The following is a 16,569-nucleotide window of genomic DNA, read 5'->3' on the forward strand; positions in this document are numbered from 1 at the left end:
AGATTTGGGGTGCGGAGGTATCTTCTAAAGAGAATATAGAAACTTTTCTGAGAAATAAACAGGGCCAATTTCCATGTCTATACAAGAACCTAGGGTATAAGCCTCTGCAAGAAATTAGTAAGATGGAATCTTTTCTCCTCAGAGTAGCGAGCATCAGAACAGTGCAGGTATTTTGTAGTCTCAAGCCCATAGTCATGTCCATAGTGGTTGCGCTCAAGGAATTAGGACAACAGGCCTAAGATTTCCCCACAGCCTCGCTGATACAATCAGTCCACCAATTTCAAATCCTTTCTGGCAATAGATGCCAAGTATGTAGAAGACAAAAGAGGCCATTAAACACATGCTGATAGAATCTAATTTCCACACACAAAGCAGACCGTGTCTTATTGAAGAAGTATTACTCACTTGTGCACGTACATTTATTATTGCACACCATTTTTACAGCTAAAATACCTCATTCTTAAATAGTTAGCAATTACTGAAGTATTTAAAAATAATGAAAGCATAGAAAAGATGCAAAATGTTGAAGACAAACTATTGTTTAGGTGTATGCAGAGGTGAATTCACTGAGAGAATATACAGGGTTTTACCTTTTTTAATCTCCTTTCACTCCACAGTCCTTGTTAAATAATTCCTTTCAAATGAGGACCCCCCACTTCAATGCAAGCCTTCAGCGTCTCTACCCGATTCAGTTGGAGATTGCATTTTGCCCACTCCCCAAGTCTCTGGGCATACAGTCCTTCAGAATTACCTTCAGTATGTGCCACTTTAATCAACCTATGTTGTTGTTTTTTGTTTGTTTTCCCTCCCTTCCTCACCAGAGGATATAACAGTTTACCACCAATAGTTTTTTTCAGGGTACAAGACTGTACCTAGAATACCAGCCTAGAAGTGCTGGTACTCTCTGAATGAACTGTGTATAAAATTATTCTGAAAAATATACAAAATTCAATCCATGTAAGTCATAACAGCTTCTGTGTCTAGGTAATAGTAATTGTGTAATTCTGGAATATTTTTAATTCAGGACAACAAATAATACCCTGGGACTCTTGCTTTATAGAACTTCGCTGCACTTTCATAGCACAGAAAGCACCATTTCTCCTAAATATTAATTTATAGATGAGTCTGCATTATTAGAAAAGGAATTGTTTTATTTATTTATTTATTTATTATTGTAGTATTTCTACAATATTTTCTTGGCTTTTAGGAATTACCTGAAATGCTTGATGGCTACTTCAAAAATCTTTTAATACTATAACATTTAATTTAATAAACCTACATCTTTTTTCCAAGTTCTCAGTGCTTTCTCATGCTCATTCTGAAGATTAAGGAACTTTTCTTCATTTTCCTTTGCCTTCTCCCTTTGCAGCTCATTATCTCTTTCAAGGGTCTGCAATAAAATTAATTATCCAAAAAATAATCAATACCACATTAATGAATTTTGATGTGTTTTATGTTGCTTGGACCTTTGCTTCTAACATGCTGAAAGTGCCATACAGATCAGTGATAATGTGCTATCTCAACAATAATTTTCATAAATTAACAGAAAGGTGCTTATAGTTTAGCTAACAGGAAACAGGGGGAGGTTATGAAAAAAGAAATGGCTATAAAAGGGTATAAAAACACTTGCCATTATTCAGTTTCACTGCATAAGTTTTAATGTGCTGAAAAAGTAATATAAAGTCCAGAGATGAGAAATGTGAAATGTAGCACAATCTAGACCTTAAAGAAAGTACTTAGGGAAAAAACTACTGTATAGCCAAAGACAATATTTTTCTGATCACTTTTTCTTCCTAATTTGTTTATTAACCTAGCCTACAAATGGTGTAAGCTTCAAACTCTAGAACAGCTATATAATAAACACTTCATGTTCCAATATCTGATTATCCTTTAATTTATATTACGTCACTGAAACAGAATAAGTGTGTGTTAAAATAACAATAATATAAAGTTTTTATACCATCTTAATTGTACTCACAATATTTTTTGTTTAAATGTTTCAGCTTTACTGTGCCAAACTAAAGCACTTGTGTAAATCAACAGTAACTTCTGACACACCTCAGGTATTGTTGGAATTTTTATCCTACTACACTTTTATAGCAAACAATATGAAAGATAAAGGACTTACTGCATCCATTACCTACTATTTAGATGACGCATATATTTGATAATGTAAACATTACTGTATGTAGCTATATGACCAGCTATATATTTATGACTCTGCTGAGCTTTTTTGAAAGTCCACATGAAAAATGTTAAGATATGAGGGCATTACTCTAAAGCAATTCCTTTTTACTTAACCTTTCAACTGAAAGTGGGTCTACTTCTTGATTCACTTGCCAACAATTTAAAAATGCTTATTTGAATTAATCTATTCTATTAATATAAACATATTTTACAGGTATAACACTAGGAAAATGCAGACTACCTTGCATTTTTATACACAAGGAAAACGCTGTTCATAATAATGTAATGAATTTTCTCCAACAGATTATGTAATTAAAAGGGTGAGACAATTCAACAATACATTGTCTGTATAATCGCACACAGATGTAGCACCTTTCATACAGTTCTACAAACCGGGAGTCTAAGATCTCCTTTCTTTGATGAACCTCCTCTACTTCTCTAAATAAAGGATTCTTTAATCCTTCAAGATAAATGTGGCTCAAATTCAACCTCCTCTGAGGTGGAATGCAATGGTTCTTCACAGCATAGTTCTTACAACAAAACAAGTAGTAAATTAAAGTACCTGACTGAAAAAAAAAAGAAGAGTTGCTGCCTCACCTAAACTTTCCTTGAAAATCTCCACTCACAAAGCAAACCTTAGCTTTGCCCATTTAACATAAGAACTCACTAAGATACCTACCCAATATTGGGCCCTCTCAGTTAACCCTACCCTACTGAAACATTTTTGAAATAACAATAGTTTCAAAAAAACCCGTCCAAAATACTTTATTATAATCATCACAGACGTAATTAGAAGCAGTATGGACATCAGAATAACACCTGTAGGTGTAGGGTTAACATTAACTGACTGTAAACACTTAAAATCCTGAACACCCTTAGTAGAATATCAACAGATAAAATGTATCTTCCGAAAATAAACATAGCATCCTCATCATCTCTATAATACAGTGTTGTTACAGCACTGAAGTTTGAAATTTATGGAGACAGGTGTGCAGTACAAAATAAAGCCAAATCCATTAAAGCACATCAATCAATCAATATAATAAGAATATTCTTGCTTTGGAGACCAAGAAGGGGAAATTTCCTGATTTGGAGGGATACCGAGTGAAAGTATTCAGTAGTGAGAATGCTAAGTAATCCTGAAAAAATGAGATGTCGGAATGACTGGTGGATGGATCCTTACTGCACATACACACTGCCCCAGCACTTTTGCAAAGCCGAACTTGCCTATGCCAAAGTCAGCAAGATCATCTTAGTTAAATCCTCACTGGGTTTACATGTGACTTGTGGAATTAGTGGAACTGAAATTTACGTATGTATCAGTCCTTTGATTCAAGAACATGTATCATCAAAAGACCTTCACACCACCCCTTCCTAGACAAGCTCTGCTTTCTGTTTGGTTGCAAAGAAGACTAACAGAAGCAAGCCCATCCCTAGTAGGTACATTTCCTTTGATAATACGTTACACAAATAGATAGAACACAGTTGTTTCTGTGTTGAGATAGTTTGCAGTGTAAGCTTTCTTCTTCCATTTGATCAAATAATCTATTATTTAGATAGGAAGAAATATCAGTTGCCTATTTATTCCAGACTATATAAAGAAGAAATCTTGGGAGTAGCTGATGAATAGAATAATATATGTTAAAGACAATTGCATAGAGGAGAATACCCAAATTTGTTGCATTCTCATATATAGTCATTCACTAAGAAACTTTAGCTTGCTTTTCTGCACTATTAGATACTCTTGTATCCTAGCACTGTGTATCCACAGATAAATGAGAAAGGCCAATATGACCTTACTTGAATGTTATTTTGCAAGTATTCAGTCATCTCAAGCCCAAAAACTAAGTAGAATTATTTTTGTGAGTAAAAGAAAAAATATTTCCATAGTACTGTACAATGACTCCAAGATTCATAAATGTGACAGGAATGTAGGATATAGCATAGGAATAAAATGTGATCTGCACAACCTACTCATCATATTAAGATTCTAGAATCAGTAAAAACAAAAGCAATAGCTCTCAAATCAACAGTAAAGTGGGTAGAGCATTCAAATAGTAAGCTCCTTATAAATAAGTTCCATTTCTTGCTTTAAAAATGCCAAGGCAAAATAAGCAGCTAACATCCTGGTAATTGTCTCAAACTGTCAGCAAAACCAGTAGCTGTAAAAAGCAACAATATTTTATGGTGACCAATTAAATAGAGACAGATATTTTTTTGACAAATCAAAATAATTGCCAAAGTTCATCTGGAAAGAACCAGAACACATAAGATTCACTTGAGATTCCTCAAGGGCCCCCCTATTATGAAAATCATCATTGGTAAGGTTACAAACCAGTTATCTCAAGCCTCTGCTTTTCTTTGCAAATTCATTTTAATCAACTTAAAATAAAATGCACATTATCTTCTCACTAACAAAAAAAGTGTCATATGAATAGCAACTAACCCAGATATTTCACTGTTTTTGCTGATAAGCCAACATGTAAACAACAGTTTACTAAAAAGCATGCTACTTTTAACAGTTCCTTGCCTGTAGAATTGCCTCAATTGATCGTGGTCAAAAGTTTAAAGTGTGCCAAGAAACTAACCTAACACTAACCTTTCAGTAACCTTAAACTCTGCCTTGTCACGTTAAAACCTTTTAGTAAAGCAAATTATATGAAAAATGAATTGGAGAATGCTGAAGATTCATGATGAACTAGCGGGACTATTCTCCGGGCTGAGAAACATCTCTTCTTGGCTCTAGAGCAGTCAGATCAACGAATTTGAAGTCATGAAAAGCCAACACTCTGGACTAAATGCAGGAACCTAGACTCATCTATAAATTTACTTGTTCAGTCAAAATGCAAAGTTCACATACTTAATTGTGGCAGAAGGCAAACTGCTTACACCTATAAAAAGACAAGTTTAAGACTTACGTGAAGCAAATTAATTTCAATTTAGTGTTAGAAGCATTTACTTAGAAACAAAAGTATATATGCACATAGAAAGCTTAATTTGAAACTGAGATGCTAGTTCAAAACCTTTGCCTTAAAGGCAAAGCAAAGAATAGAATGGTTGCAATTGTATAAATTATAATAAATACAGTGGATAATTATTAATCATCCCATTAATAGTTGTAGCTGAACTCTGCATGGAATATCTGAAGAAAAAAGATAATGACCTTAATCCTCAGTGCCAGTCTGACTGGTAGTATAATTTAAAATCCAAGCTGTTAATTTTCTTTATTTTATTTACAATCTCAAAGAAGAACACTGCAATCCCATGATTACTTACCACCCTTCGCATAAATATGACAGACAACACAGTAAAAAATGACTAGGGAATATTCTTGGTTAGACTCTTTGCTCTAACAAAATTGAGGACAAGCAATGGCTCTGAAGTCCTGAAATTTGAAGTACTTTTCGGGAACAAGAAATTTATACCTATATACAAATGAATTAAAAGAATCAAGTCATAAAATCATTTGATTTCAAAATACTTGAAAGCAACCATAGAAACATTCTGCTTTTACCCTCCAGAAACAGTTGATTGGAGTGGCAACCATGATTTACTTTAGGGGGAGAACTCAAAGAGGGAAACCATAAGACTGCATTTCAAGGTTCATGCTGACAGTTAAGGAGCTGAGGGAGCAATGGAAGTGAGGTCAAAAGTTCTGAAAAGCACACAGATGTCTTTAACAGCCCTAGACTTAAAAAATACATAACAGATAGTAGCAGCTTGTCTAATCAAGAAAAATCTGACCTGATATTCTTCTTTCAGTGCATTTAATTCACTTTCCATTCTAATATTCGTTTGGGTTATTCGCTGAAGCAGCTCCTGCACACGTTGTAGAGAGCTGAGAATTTCCTTGTTAATACAAACAAATCAGGATATATTGAATTACATTTTGTTTCTGAAGTTTAAACATTAGTTAATTTATGTCTGACACTCAGCATTTATTTTTTTTTTTTCTGTCAGTGGTATACAAAATAATGTATGTTAGAATGTATTTCCTATTACAACCAACATCAACATTTGGGAAGGGCTTGTAGGAAGAACCAGACCTCCTCTAGGCTCTTTCAGGCTTTTTCCTGGGAGACTATAATAGACTATTCTTTATCAGAGATTTTTTCTTATAATTAAAATGAACAATTCACTGATATTTTTAAAATAATTCAGTGCAAATCAGAACAACGTGCATCAAATCTTACCCCTCTGTGAGTTCAATTAATCTAGCAGAATAATTTTATGGTACCATATTACAGTTCTGGAAAATAATGGAAAATCCAGAGAAATTATGAAAGACAAGTAATCACTAGCATTAATGGATCACCATTACGTGACGTTATTCTGAATCTCAAATTAAATCCTAATAGATTGGAACTAACACACATTAGCTTTGCACCATATAATGCCATGATGCATATGCATCAGATTTTGCTGTCACAATCTGATTTTTTGATGTACCTTCATCAATTGTTTTATAATGGGTAAACTTTTTAGAATTAACAACTAATCTGATACTTTTTTTTTTCCCCCTTTTGGGAAACTTCAGGGCCAAATTCTCAGTTTCATATTTATTGGCCTCAGTGATTCCAACAAGACTCTTCTGGTCATTATAACACAGGGTTCTTTGTCTGTCTGTAACCCATTAAGCATTCACTACTCCGAAGGAATAATAATCTCAGTTTAAATTCCATGTGAGATGATACTACTTGAACTTCGCACTGAGTTGTACTAATGAACACTACAGTCTTGACATGCAATTAACACTTTCTTTCAGTGTTCAGACTAAACGAAAGAATCATTACAAGTAATGTCTCATGGTTCTGTTATTTCTGTTACAAACATGGACTTGCAATTATTCCTTCTGTATTTTAAACCTAGATGTCAAAAGTGAAAGACTAGCATGTTAATTCATTGCGGTAACTTAATTTCAAATGGACTAAGTTGGCCAAATACAAAGTTGGGGTATTAAAATTTCAGCCGTCCTGCAGGAAAAGATTTTTTTTTTTTTTTTTTTTAAAAGAAGGACACTGTTCACGACAAAAACCTTTGAGTTAAACAGAACAGATATGACTAAATGACTATAGACAAAATTGCTACTTCAAGAAGAGTAAATTGTAAGAAAAAAGCCATCCAATGAGTTAAGGTGGTGTAGATTTACAATCCATTGGTGCTACCATTCACTATGCTGCAGATGAAAATACGGATGGAATGGAGACAGTTAAAGTCATTAAGACTGAGTACATCTCTTGTTGTTTTCTATGTTTATTGTCAAGTATTTTTAAAAAAGTGAATTCAAAATGCAAACAAACTTTTAAAAATTGTAAGAGTACTGCTGGATTATCCTTTGATGAGTGCTCAGTGAGTATACAAGCAAGCTACTGCTTTTGTCCTTGCCTCAGAACAAGGTTAAAATTTCTCCAATGTGTTCACTTAATGAGCTGCAGAATGAGAATTCTGTAACCGTATAAGAAAAAAAAAAAAAAGCCCTTTTTATGTTTAATATTTGCAAACCAGTACATCATGATATTATTACAGGAAATACAATTTTTGTGCCACGTGTTTGTTACTTGACTCCACGTATCTGCCTTGAATAACAGGATTTGCTCAGGAACAGAGCAAATAACTAAGTTTGAGACAGAAGATAACTATTATCATCTATGTAAGGTGTGGCACAGTAGCAAGAATATCATGCAAACCTCATTGCTTATTTGGACTAAACAGATAGATAACTTATTTTAATGGGTGTACCAAATTTCTCCAATCTGAACTCAAAGACAGAAGACCTGGAACAAGGTGTCAAAGAACATATTTCATTTTGCTAATTCATCTTCTAAAATTGAGGAGTAAAACCCCATTTGTGTTATTAATGAAACGCTTCAGAAAAGTAAACAAGTGAATTTATTTTTTTAATAGCTTAGTGAGATCATTTAAGAATCTTAAATATATAGCACCTCTATTCTTAATTTTGAATAACAATGTTATATTAACAACTCACCAGCTTTTCTCCTTTAATTTGAGTGTTTTCTTCTCTAACTTTTTTACTAATTGCTTCCTCCTTCAAAAAAGGAAAAAAGGATCATGAAGCACTATAAAAGGCATTTAAAATTACTGTACATATATATATATTAATATTGTATTAATAGGGTATTGTGAATCATCATGACGCTATTTTAAAAACTGTATTATATTGCAATGTCTAAATTTTTATTTATTTATAAATTTGTATTTCTATTCAGTGTATTTACTTCCCTAGGAAAGGTAGTTCTGGAAATAATTTTGGTACACAGTATATGCAGGTAGTAGAAAGGAATCACTGAGATGTATGCGTCACAGAGATCCTTGCCATGATGTTTTATAAATGGAGAACAGGACACATTAACCAAAAAATTAATTTGTTTAAACTCCAAAATACCATTCTGATTTTTTGTTGCAGTTCTTGAAACTGTTTTTCCTTTGGTGCAAGATTGATGTTTTCTTCTCCCACCCTGTACTGAGATGTGACCTTGGACCTTATCAAGTCTGTAGTTACTTTCTTCAGTTCCTTAACACAGGAAACACGTATAAATAGTTCATCCAGTATAGGCATTGCAATTCAAAACAAAGACAAATCTTTTAAACTATCCTAAGTCATGCCCTACTTTTAAATAATGTATGGAAACAGAAGAATAAATTAAATTGAGGAACCAAAATTTCTAAGACTGACTTCCTAAACTTTGAACTTGTCAAATGTGGCTGAAAGTTTATTTTCTTATGAAAAATGTTATTGTGCTAATAATATTACTGTTTGAGGCATTTCTGGTACTTCCATATTTTGATACTTTCTCTTCCTAGAAGTACATTAGAAGTGAGCATTAAGCTGATATTGGTAAAGCCTCTTACACTGAAATATACAATAGGAATAAAGTGCCTATTATAACTACTATGTTCCTGAGAATCAGGAGGGGAAAAAAAAAAAAAAAAAAAGAACAGTGACTATCTGGTAAAAACAGGAACTGGCTATAAATTTGGAGGATCTTTGCTTTTCCTGAAACATTAATTACTTAATCTCAGGAGAATGCTAAATTAATTTTATATTAGAAACTTCTACAACATGATTTTCCATCTAAAATATGCGTTTGATTTTATAGTCTTTATAATCTTTTAAATATCCTGCTTTTTGAGGGGAGAGGGGTGCTATCTGTTTTCCAACCAGTTTATTCCAAGCTCCTAGTGAAGCAAATAAACAGCAAATGCTTTGATCTCATTAAATTACAACTTATAGTTCCTGGAGTCATAAATATTGTGCCCTATTCTCCCCCACCCCTCCCATTCTGGTACAAGGTAGTCTGTTTAATATCGCTCTCTCCTTGAGTGCTCTGACGTTTACTCAGACAAATAGCAGAGGTTATGAATGCTGTTCACAGATAGTATCAAGAATTCTTCGTGATGCCATAGTGGTGAACCAAGCATTCAGAATGGTAATAGTTTTATCTAACAACTAAGTTTGGTCTGTTTAACTTTTCTTCACAAAACTGGAATTCCATCTTATCACAGCCCAATGGTTTAACTGTTCTGGACAAAATCATATAACAGTACCAAAAGAAAGGGAAGATTATGTAGCTGAAATTCACAAAGTTACATGGAAAATACAAGTACAGATACTACATTTAAATAAATCATTTTGTTTGCTAGAGGCTTTATTTCTCATGTATTTTAGCCATAAATCTGAAGTGATCTAGCTAGGACAAAGTGTAATTGCAGTATCAATTATAAAACTCAAAGACAGCAATGCTTTAGAAACGTGATATTCTGTAATCTAGGAAGAACCATCTTTGCAATGAAAACATCTTTTAGTTGTACTATTTTTACTAGAAGGCCCTAATAAAATATGCAAGCAGTAATCTTGTATTTAAGAAACAGAAGGTGGTGCAAGTTGTGGTGTTGTTTTTTGTTTTTTGTTTTTTGTTTTTTTTAACTCTGTAAACATGAAAAGGTGCATTACACTAGTCTTTTACAAAGAATTAGATTATTGGTAGATAGGTTGTGTGCTACACAAGTAGGTGCATAATCCTGCCATGGATCTGATGTACATTTTGCCAAATTCTGAGTATACTGTGTACAGAAAAGTCTTACTATTTATTTTGTTGGGGAAAAGAATGTGCCATACTAAGTAAATTATGTCCTTGAAGTAAAAGAAAAAAAAAAAAAAAAAAGAAAAGATAACCACATTTTCTTCTGTGTATATAGCAGGTGGATGTGTATAAATACATCTGGAATCAAACCCACATCTGCAAATCTACCAACGCTGTGGGCAGAAAACAACATACAAAAAGAACCAACACAAACCAAATTACCAAGAGTAATGAGAAAGTTTACCATGATGAGTGAAAGCACAAGCTACATAACTGTAAAAATAATATAAAATATTTTTAATACGTACATATATTTCTTGTACTCTGAAATTAAATAAAATCTGGAAAATAATTTCATCAGTTAGGAAAGGACAATAAGACTTTAAACCTATTCCTTTGATGTGTTGCTAGCAGTCAACACTCAGGGATGTGGTTTCAGAAACAATTTAAGCCAGCAACAGAAATCAGAAGTCACACAAAAGAAACAGCCCTGTTCCTTAAATACGTTTTTCTTTCCTTTTGCTAATTGATCTAAGCTAAAAGTCACTCCCTTTTTTGTATTGATGAAAACTAAATTTTACTAAAATAATAATAATAATAATAATAATAATTCTACTCTTTCTCAGGGCCACACAATCACATATGCCAGCATGAAGTGGTAGTATAGGACTGGAAAAAGAGCCATTACAGGCAGATGTAACTGTATATGCTATTGGTACTGTCTTGGAAGCAAACTTAAAGTTTATGCAACATAACAAGCACATCTTTTTGCTCTCTTCCAAGATCAGAGCAACCCTGGTAATCTCTCAGGCCTTGAGCAGAATAGATGTTTTTTAAAGGTTTGTTTCATTCTATTGATTTTCTTGCAAGCACTTTCAAAGTGTTTGAAAAAAACCAACAACTTACCATGTTGAATATCTAAGTGTTCAAGTTATAAAAACAAAAGCGTTTCCTAAAAAGGAAATTAAGCCAAGATATCAGAACTGGGCTAGTAAGCACACAATGTCAAGAGCAAACTACCACCTCTCCAAATATTTCTTTCCACAAATTCCAGAAGCCTAAACATCTGCAGAATGGACCTCAATGTAAATCAGGTTTTCCAGTTGTACTTAATACCCCCATCACATAAGTGTAATTGTATTAATATTGGAGATTAGTTTACTTTTTTCCATAAATGTTGAATTCACTAATTCATATCCCCATTAAGAACAAATGTGAGAGATCATTCTAGTCCAAGTTAAAGTAGCGGCTGTGGTAAGAGCTAACGACTCACAAGTTTTTAGATTTATTAGAGGTCAGTCAAGTCGCCAAGGCAGATAAAACCAGTTGCATAAGACGTCACAACTTGTGCTGCAGATATGACAACTTCTTTCAGCTTTGCAGCAATTGAAGATAGCCTAGTAATTCCTCTTCAAAACTATTCTAAATAACAAAATTTTCTCATTGCTTTATATCTCTTGTAGGTCCCCTCAGCTCTACAAGATACATTCCCCAACAAGAGAAAACACCTTACTGCTTTAAGATCACTACTGCAATGGTAAGGCTAAGGGAAAGGGAACTGCAATGAAATGAAACTAGCTCAGGGCAATTCTTAGTGGGTCCAAGCATTTTCTTTGTCTTCACTTACAGACTGACCCAAAAGACAGAGCCCACAGCCCTTCACAAATGGAAGTTGTGCTAACTATACAGTGCCATTACAGATGTGTGTCAGGAATACACTATGCCACTACTTCACTTTCTAAAAGTGTTTTATAAGCTGAAATTTATAAACTGTTGAAATAGGAAGTACTGAAAAATGGACTGTACTTTTTTTTTATATTATTAATTTTAAATTGTATTTTCACAGATATTCTACCTGTCATGGAAAAATACCCATCATTCTACTACACAGAACCTTCATCTACAAATCTGTAATTACAACTAAACAAGCCTTCACTTTTTGTTCAGACAGCAAGTCATTCCCACGAAGTGTCACATCACTACACGAGTATTGGAAAAGCTAAGCAATTAAATTCTAGTTCAGGTCTCCACTCACATTCACAACAGGATGGTCAGATACTACATGTCCACTAAGAAATTCAGAAATAGCCAGGATAAAGGCATTTCCTGGTGAACAATGGAAGCCAGATTAAGTTTCTGCTGGCCCCTTCTACTGCTTATCTAGCAGTACTTTATTTAAAATTTATCACCCATGACCTTAAGAGCCAATAGTACTGCTGAAAAAGATGGATCAAGAAATACATTTTATTACTGGAGTACACAAAATATTATCAGTTTATCTTCCACACCTCTGTTACTCATAAAATTTATTACGTAAAAATTTTCTTAAACATTTTTCTTTTCTTACCTCTCAGATTACTTACTCTCAGGAGAATTCTATGAAATTAATTGTTGATTCTTAACCAAAAGCAACAAATTTAATTGACTGTGATGCTTAAGAGTTTTTAAAGAGTCCTTGAATGTTGATATTTGCAATATAATACAATAAAGATATGCTTCATTTTAGATAAATGTCCCTGTTCTTCACATGAAAGTTACAATACACTTTTAAAAACCTGTATGATATCTAGGTTCAATTTATGATTTGTGACTAAAATATTTTCGTGTAGTAAATATCAACATTAAATGTTTGAGAAGGCAGAAATGAAACAAATGAAAACAGAGCTAAGTAGTAGGCCAAGAAGCTGCAAGTAATCATGCATTTGCTTCCTCCCTAAAATCCTCACAGAATCAAAGGGAGAGAAAACAGCAGACTGGAAAGAAAGAGAGATATGAAAAAGATGAGGTACAGAAAGATAATGAGTTTACAGAACAATTTTGTCTTCAGAGGGTCCCTTTGCCTCTTCTCCTGTCAGCACCTAAGAAACAGCTTAAAGAAAAGAGAACTTTATCCTTACCCCTATTATATAGGTCTCAGAGAGTGCAACTGAAAACATACCTGGCAAATATTAGTTTCTTAGTAGAAGAGAAGCAGAAAAGAGCTTAATGGCCAGGCAAATTTTGCCCATAGCATCACTGTAATTGACAGTCTCAGTTGCCCTACATCAAAATTCTTTCATTTTTGACAGAGATTGAGAAATGAATGTAATTTATTCTATGTTTAAGCTATCAGCTTGCTTCTATGACATAAGTAACCTTCTTCTTACCCAATTGTGTTTGACTACACTGAAAACACCAGTTACCTTTCCCTACCAGATGGAAAATGCAATGGCAACACAGCACAGGAAAGAGATGGGTTGACAATAATTAAAAAGAAATGAGTAGGATGGTATACAGATAAACAAAAATTCCCAAGTTACAGAAACTATTCAGAGCTGCTCAACATTTAATTGGCAGTCATCTGAGGCATCTGTGTATAAGATGGGAAACTAAGACAAATTCAGACATTAGTCACAGAATGAAGAACAGTTGCATGCTACTCGTATACTGTTTCCATTGACAATACAGCAGCTTGAACAAGTCCAAAAGAAGCCCACCTACACATTTAGAAATACATACTATACTTACTTCCTTCAGATTACTTATTTCAGTCTCTTGTTTTTTATTCACTGATGTTAGTTTCTTATTGAGCTGTATTGCTTCCTGTACTTTAAACAACAGATGAAACATGTTAATATATACTTCTGCATTTAAAGAGCTATTTGATTTATATCTGCAATATATGTGTTTTTAATGCCTAAAATAGTCAAGCTTTTTGGAACAGAGGCTAAGGCTGAAAATATGACTCAACTACTCTTTCCATGTATTATGATACTACATAAAAGGATTACAGCAGCCAGTATCAGTTGTTCTATACCTCAAAAAACAAGTTTAGAATTTTGTTTGTTGATTTTGTCATTTAATTTCTAGTGCCATTTAGCGTCACCCACTTGAGTGACTTCTCCATCAGCTTTCAATCTTATCTGAAAATTACCTGTAAAACCCTAGTTTTAAAAACAAAGCTAAGTCAATTATTTTCAGAGAAACAGAGAACATAATGAAACACCGAACACTCAAATACTTGAGTTAAATGTACAGAGTTATGTTCATATAGAACATGGAAGATCACAAACAGGATACTGGAGGACAAGCCTAAGTATATCCTCTGTCTCTTTTGAAAGGGAACGGAATCACAAGATATCACAATGAAAAACTGAAGATGTTCACCACCATTCCTGTAATTTTTTAGTCACTTCTATTCAGCCTAAGAATTTTAATCCCCTCAGCTTTTTCTTCAGCCTTTTCAGTTTCCTGACTCCTCTTTGTATGCAGGAACTCCAGACACTCCATCACACCCAGAAAATTCTTCCCATTTGTTGAAGATGTGCTTAGCAAATGAAAATGCTTTTAAAAGAACATAATACGTGTAAACGTCTTCTGGTAAACTTTAGAAAAAAAAAAAATCAGGCAAAAGTTGGTAAAGTTTTCAACGGGACTCATATGTTCACCCTCTATCTTTAAAGTGCTAATAATGGGTCACTAGTAAGACAAAGTTTTAGATTTGTCATGCATTGTGGCATTTTCCCTATAAAAGCACTAAAGCATCAGTTTTTACTTTCTTGTTTCCCTACATACTGTTCTAATACAGCAGATAAAGAACAACTGTTCATAAATTTAAACAATTTGCATGAAAATGTCTCATACCCGTTCTGCATGACTCTTCCACTGACTGCAGTTTCTTGCTCTGAATTTACAAGTTACCTATTTCAGGTCTTACATACTGCAGTGAAAATTGAATTCTCACTGCAGTAAAAGACAGACCAGAGTTAAACTGGTGAAAAGACTGGCTTCTTACACAGAACCAGTTAAAAACTTAGATTTAATCTTTTCCAAGGGTTCCTTGGGCAATTACTAATAAATGCAAGTAGAAACATGGCAAAACATATTATATATAGTTAAAAAAAAAAAAAAACAAAAAAAAAACAAACAAACAACACTGAGTGTTATGTTTCCACGAAATAGCAAAAGACTTTTCTGTATTGACATAGTAGAAAGCCCTGCCTTTTTTTTTTTTACATATTTACATTTACATACAAAGAAAATCCCTTCATATGTAAATACAATGAAAATACAACAATGTTTTCTCTTTGTTTATTTTGAATATCAATCACTAACCTACTTTCAAGAAAGGGGTACAAAAAGTAACCTGAGGTAGTAAAATACCGCAATTTCACACAAAAAGAGAAAACCCCAAAATACTAAAAATATTTTGGGCAAATAATCTCCCAAAATTTTTGATAATGTGTTAGCAATTTATTTGGATGAGATCTGAAGAACTAGCTGGCTTCATGCAAAACATAAAAAATAAAAATAAATACCAAAGTTTGTAATTTATACATCTAGTATTCCTTTTCTTTACAAAAGGAATTAATGTTCTTAATCAAAGTACAAACTGGAGGCACACAAAACAATATGCACAAAATAGTCCTATACAAATTTTCATGCAGACCTTGCAGTGAATTACTTTGTTATGCAAAACTAGGATTTGTCTCTTGAATTAACAGGTACCAAAAAAAACAAAAACAAACAAACAAAAACAAACACTAATGTAAATGAAGCTTATTAGTTCACATATCAGCTTTATTATTTTACAGATGAAATATATATATAGTTATATTAAAAAAAAAAAAGGGTATGCGGAATGCTATTTTTGTATTAATAGATTCACAAATAATTCACAAATCATTTTGTTATTTAATACTTTAGAGGGGTTAAGGCTTTATAAAGCCTGAATGGTAACATCGAATCTAGGTAACAATAACTCTACGAAGTTATTCATCCACACTATTTACTGAAGTAGTTTTAAGACTTTAAATTTCTGTACAAAACCCGCAAAATATTATATTTCATTAATGTTTTCTGTCTATTTCCCAACATTAAAGCTAGTTCAAATGACATTCATTTTTTATTATCTGCTAAATCATCCCCTCATTTAAGCTTGTACCACTGTTTATGTGGATGTCTACTCAATGGCAGGAGAAAGGTGATCCAAATTAAGCATATATATATATATATATGTATATATATATATATATATACATGTTTTTTTTTTTTTTTTTTTTTTTTTGAAGGGCTGAGTCTGCTGCTGTACTGTTTTTGAATACAAGTCTTTTCCTCAATGTAGTTTACTGTATGGTCACACACACAGCTGTAGCCATATAACAGCAAAGAGCAGAGCAGGTACAGGGGCTGTGCTGCTTGACTTGGCACTGTCACGCAAAGAAACACAGCAGAAGCTACTGAGATGCAGTAATTGTCAGCTGGTATATTTGATATTAGACACATGGCAGCTACTATTTTT

At 33.3% G+C, this 16,569-nt stretch overlaps 1 protein-coding gene across 8 annotated transcripts in view; it reads right to left on the reverse strand.

Moving 5' to 3' along the window:
- Positions 1–16,569, reverse strand: part of CCDC73 (coiled-coil domain containing 73) — a 92,104-nt gene that overhangs the window by 13,376 nt on the left and 62,159 nt on the right. For 6 of the 8 annotated variants that reach the window (XM_072039221.1, XM_072039226.1, XM_072039225.1 and 3 more), the window contains 5 exons: positions 13,797–13,876; positions 8,591–8,719; positions 8,174–8,233; positions 5,932–6,036; positions 1,280–1,390 (listed from right to left, as the gene is read on the reverse strand). In XM_072039221.1, the coding sequence (XP_071895322.1) occupies positions 1,280–1,390; positions 5,932–6,036; positions 8,174–8,233; positions 8,591–8,719; positions 13,797–13,876 (485 nt within the window). The remainder of the gene's footprint in view (positions 1–1,279; positions 1,391–5,931; positions 6,037–8,173; positions 8,234–8,590; positions 8,720–13,796; positions 13,877–16,569) is intronic. The other 2 variants (XM_072039228.1, XM_072039227.1) reach the window with 2 other exon arrangements.

This window comes from Anas platyrhynchos, chromosome 5, assembly GCF_047663525.1.
Source record: "Anas platyrhynchos isolate ZD024472 breed Pekin duck chromosome 5, IASCAAS_PekinDuck_T2T, whole genome shotgun sequence".
In the NCBI taxonomy this organism is placed as follows: Eukaryota; Metazoa; Chordata; class Aves; order Anseriformes; family Anatidae; genus Anas; species Anas platyrhynchos.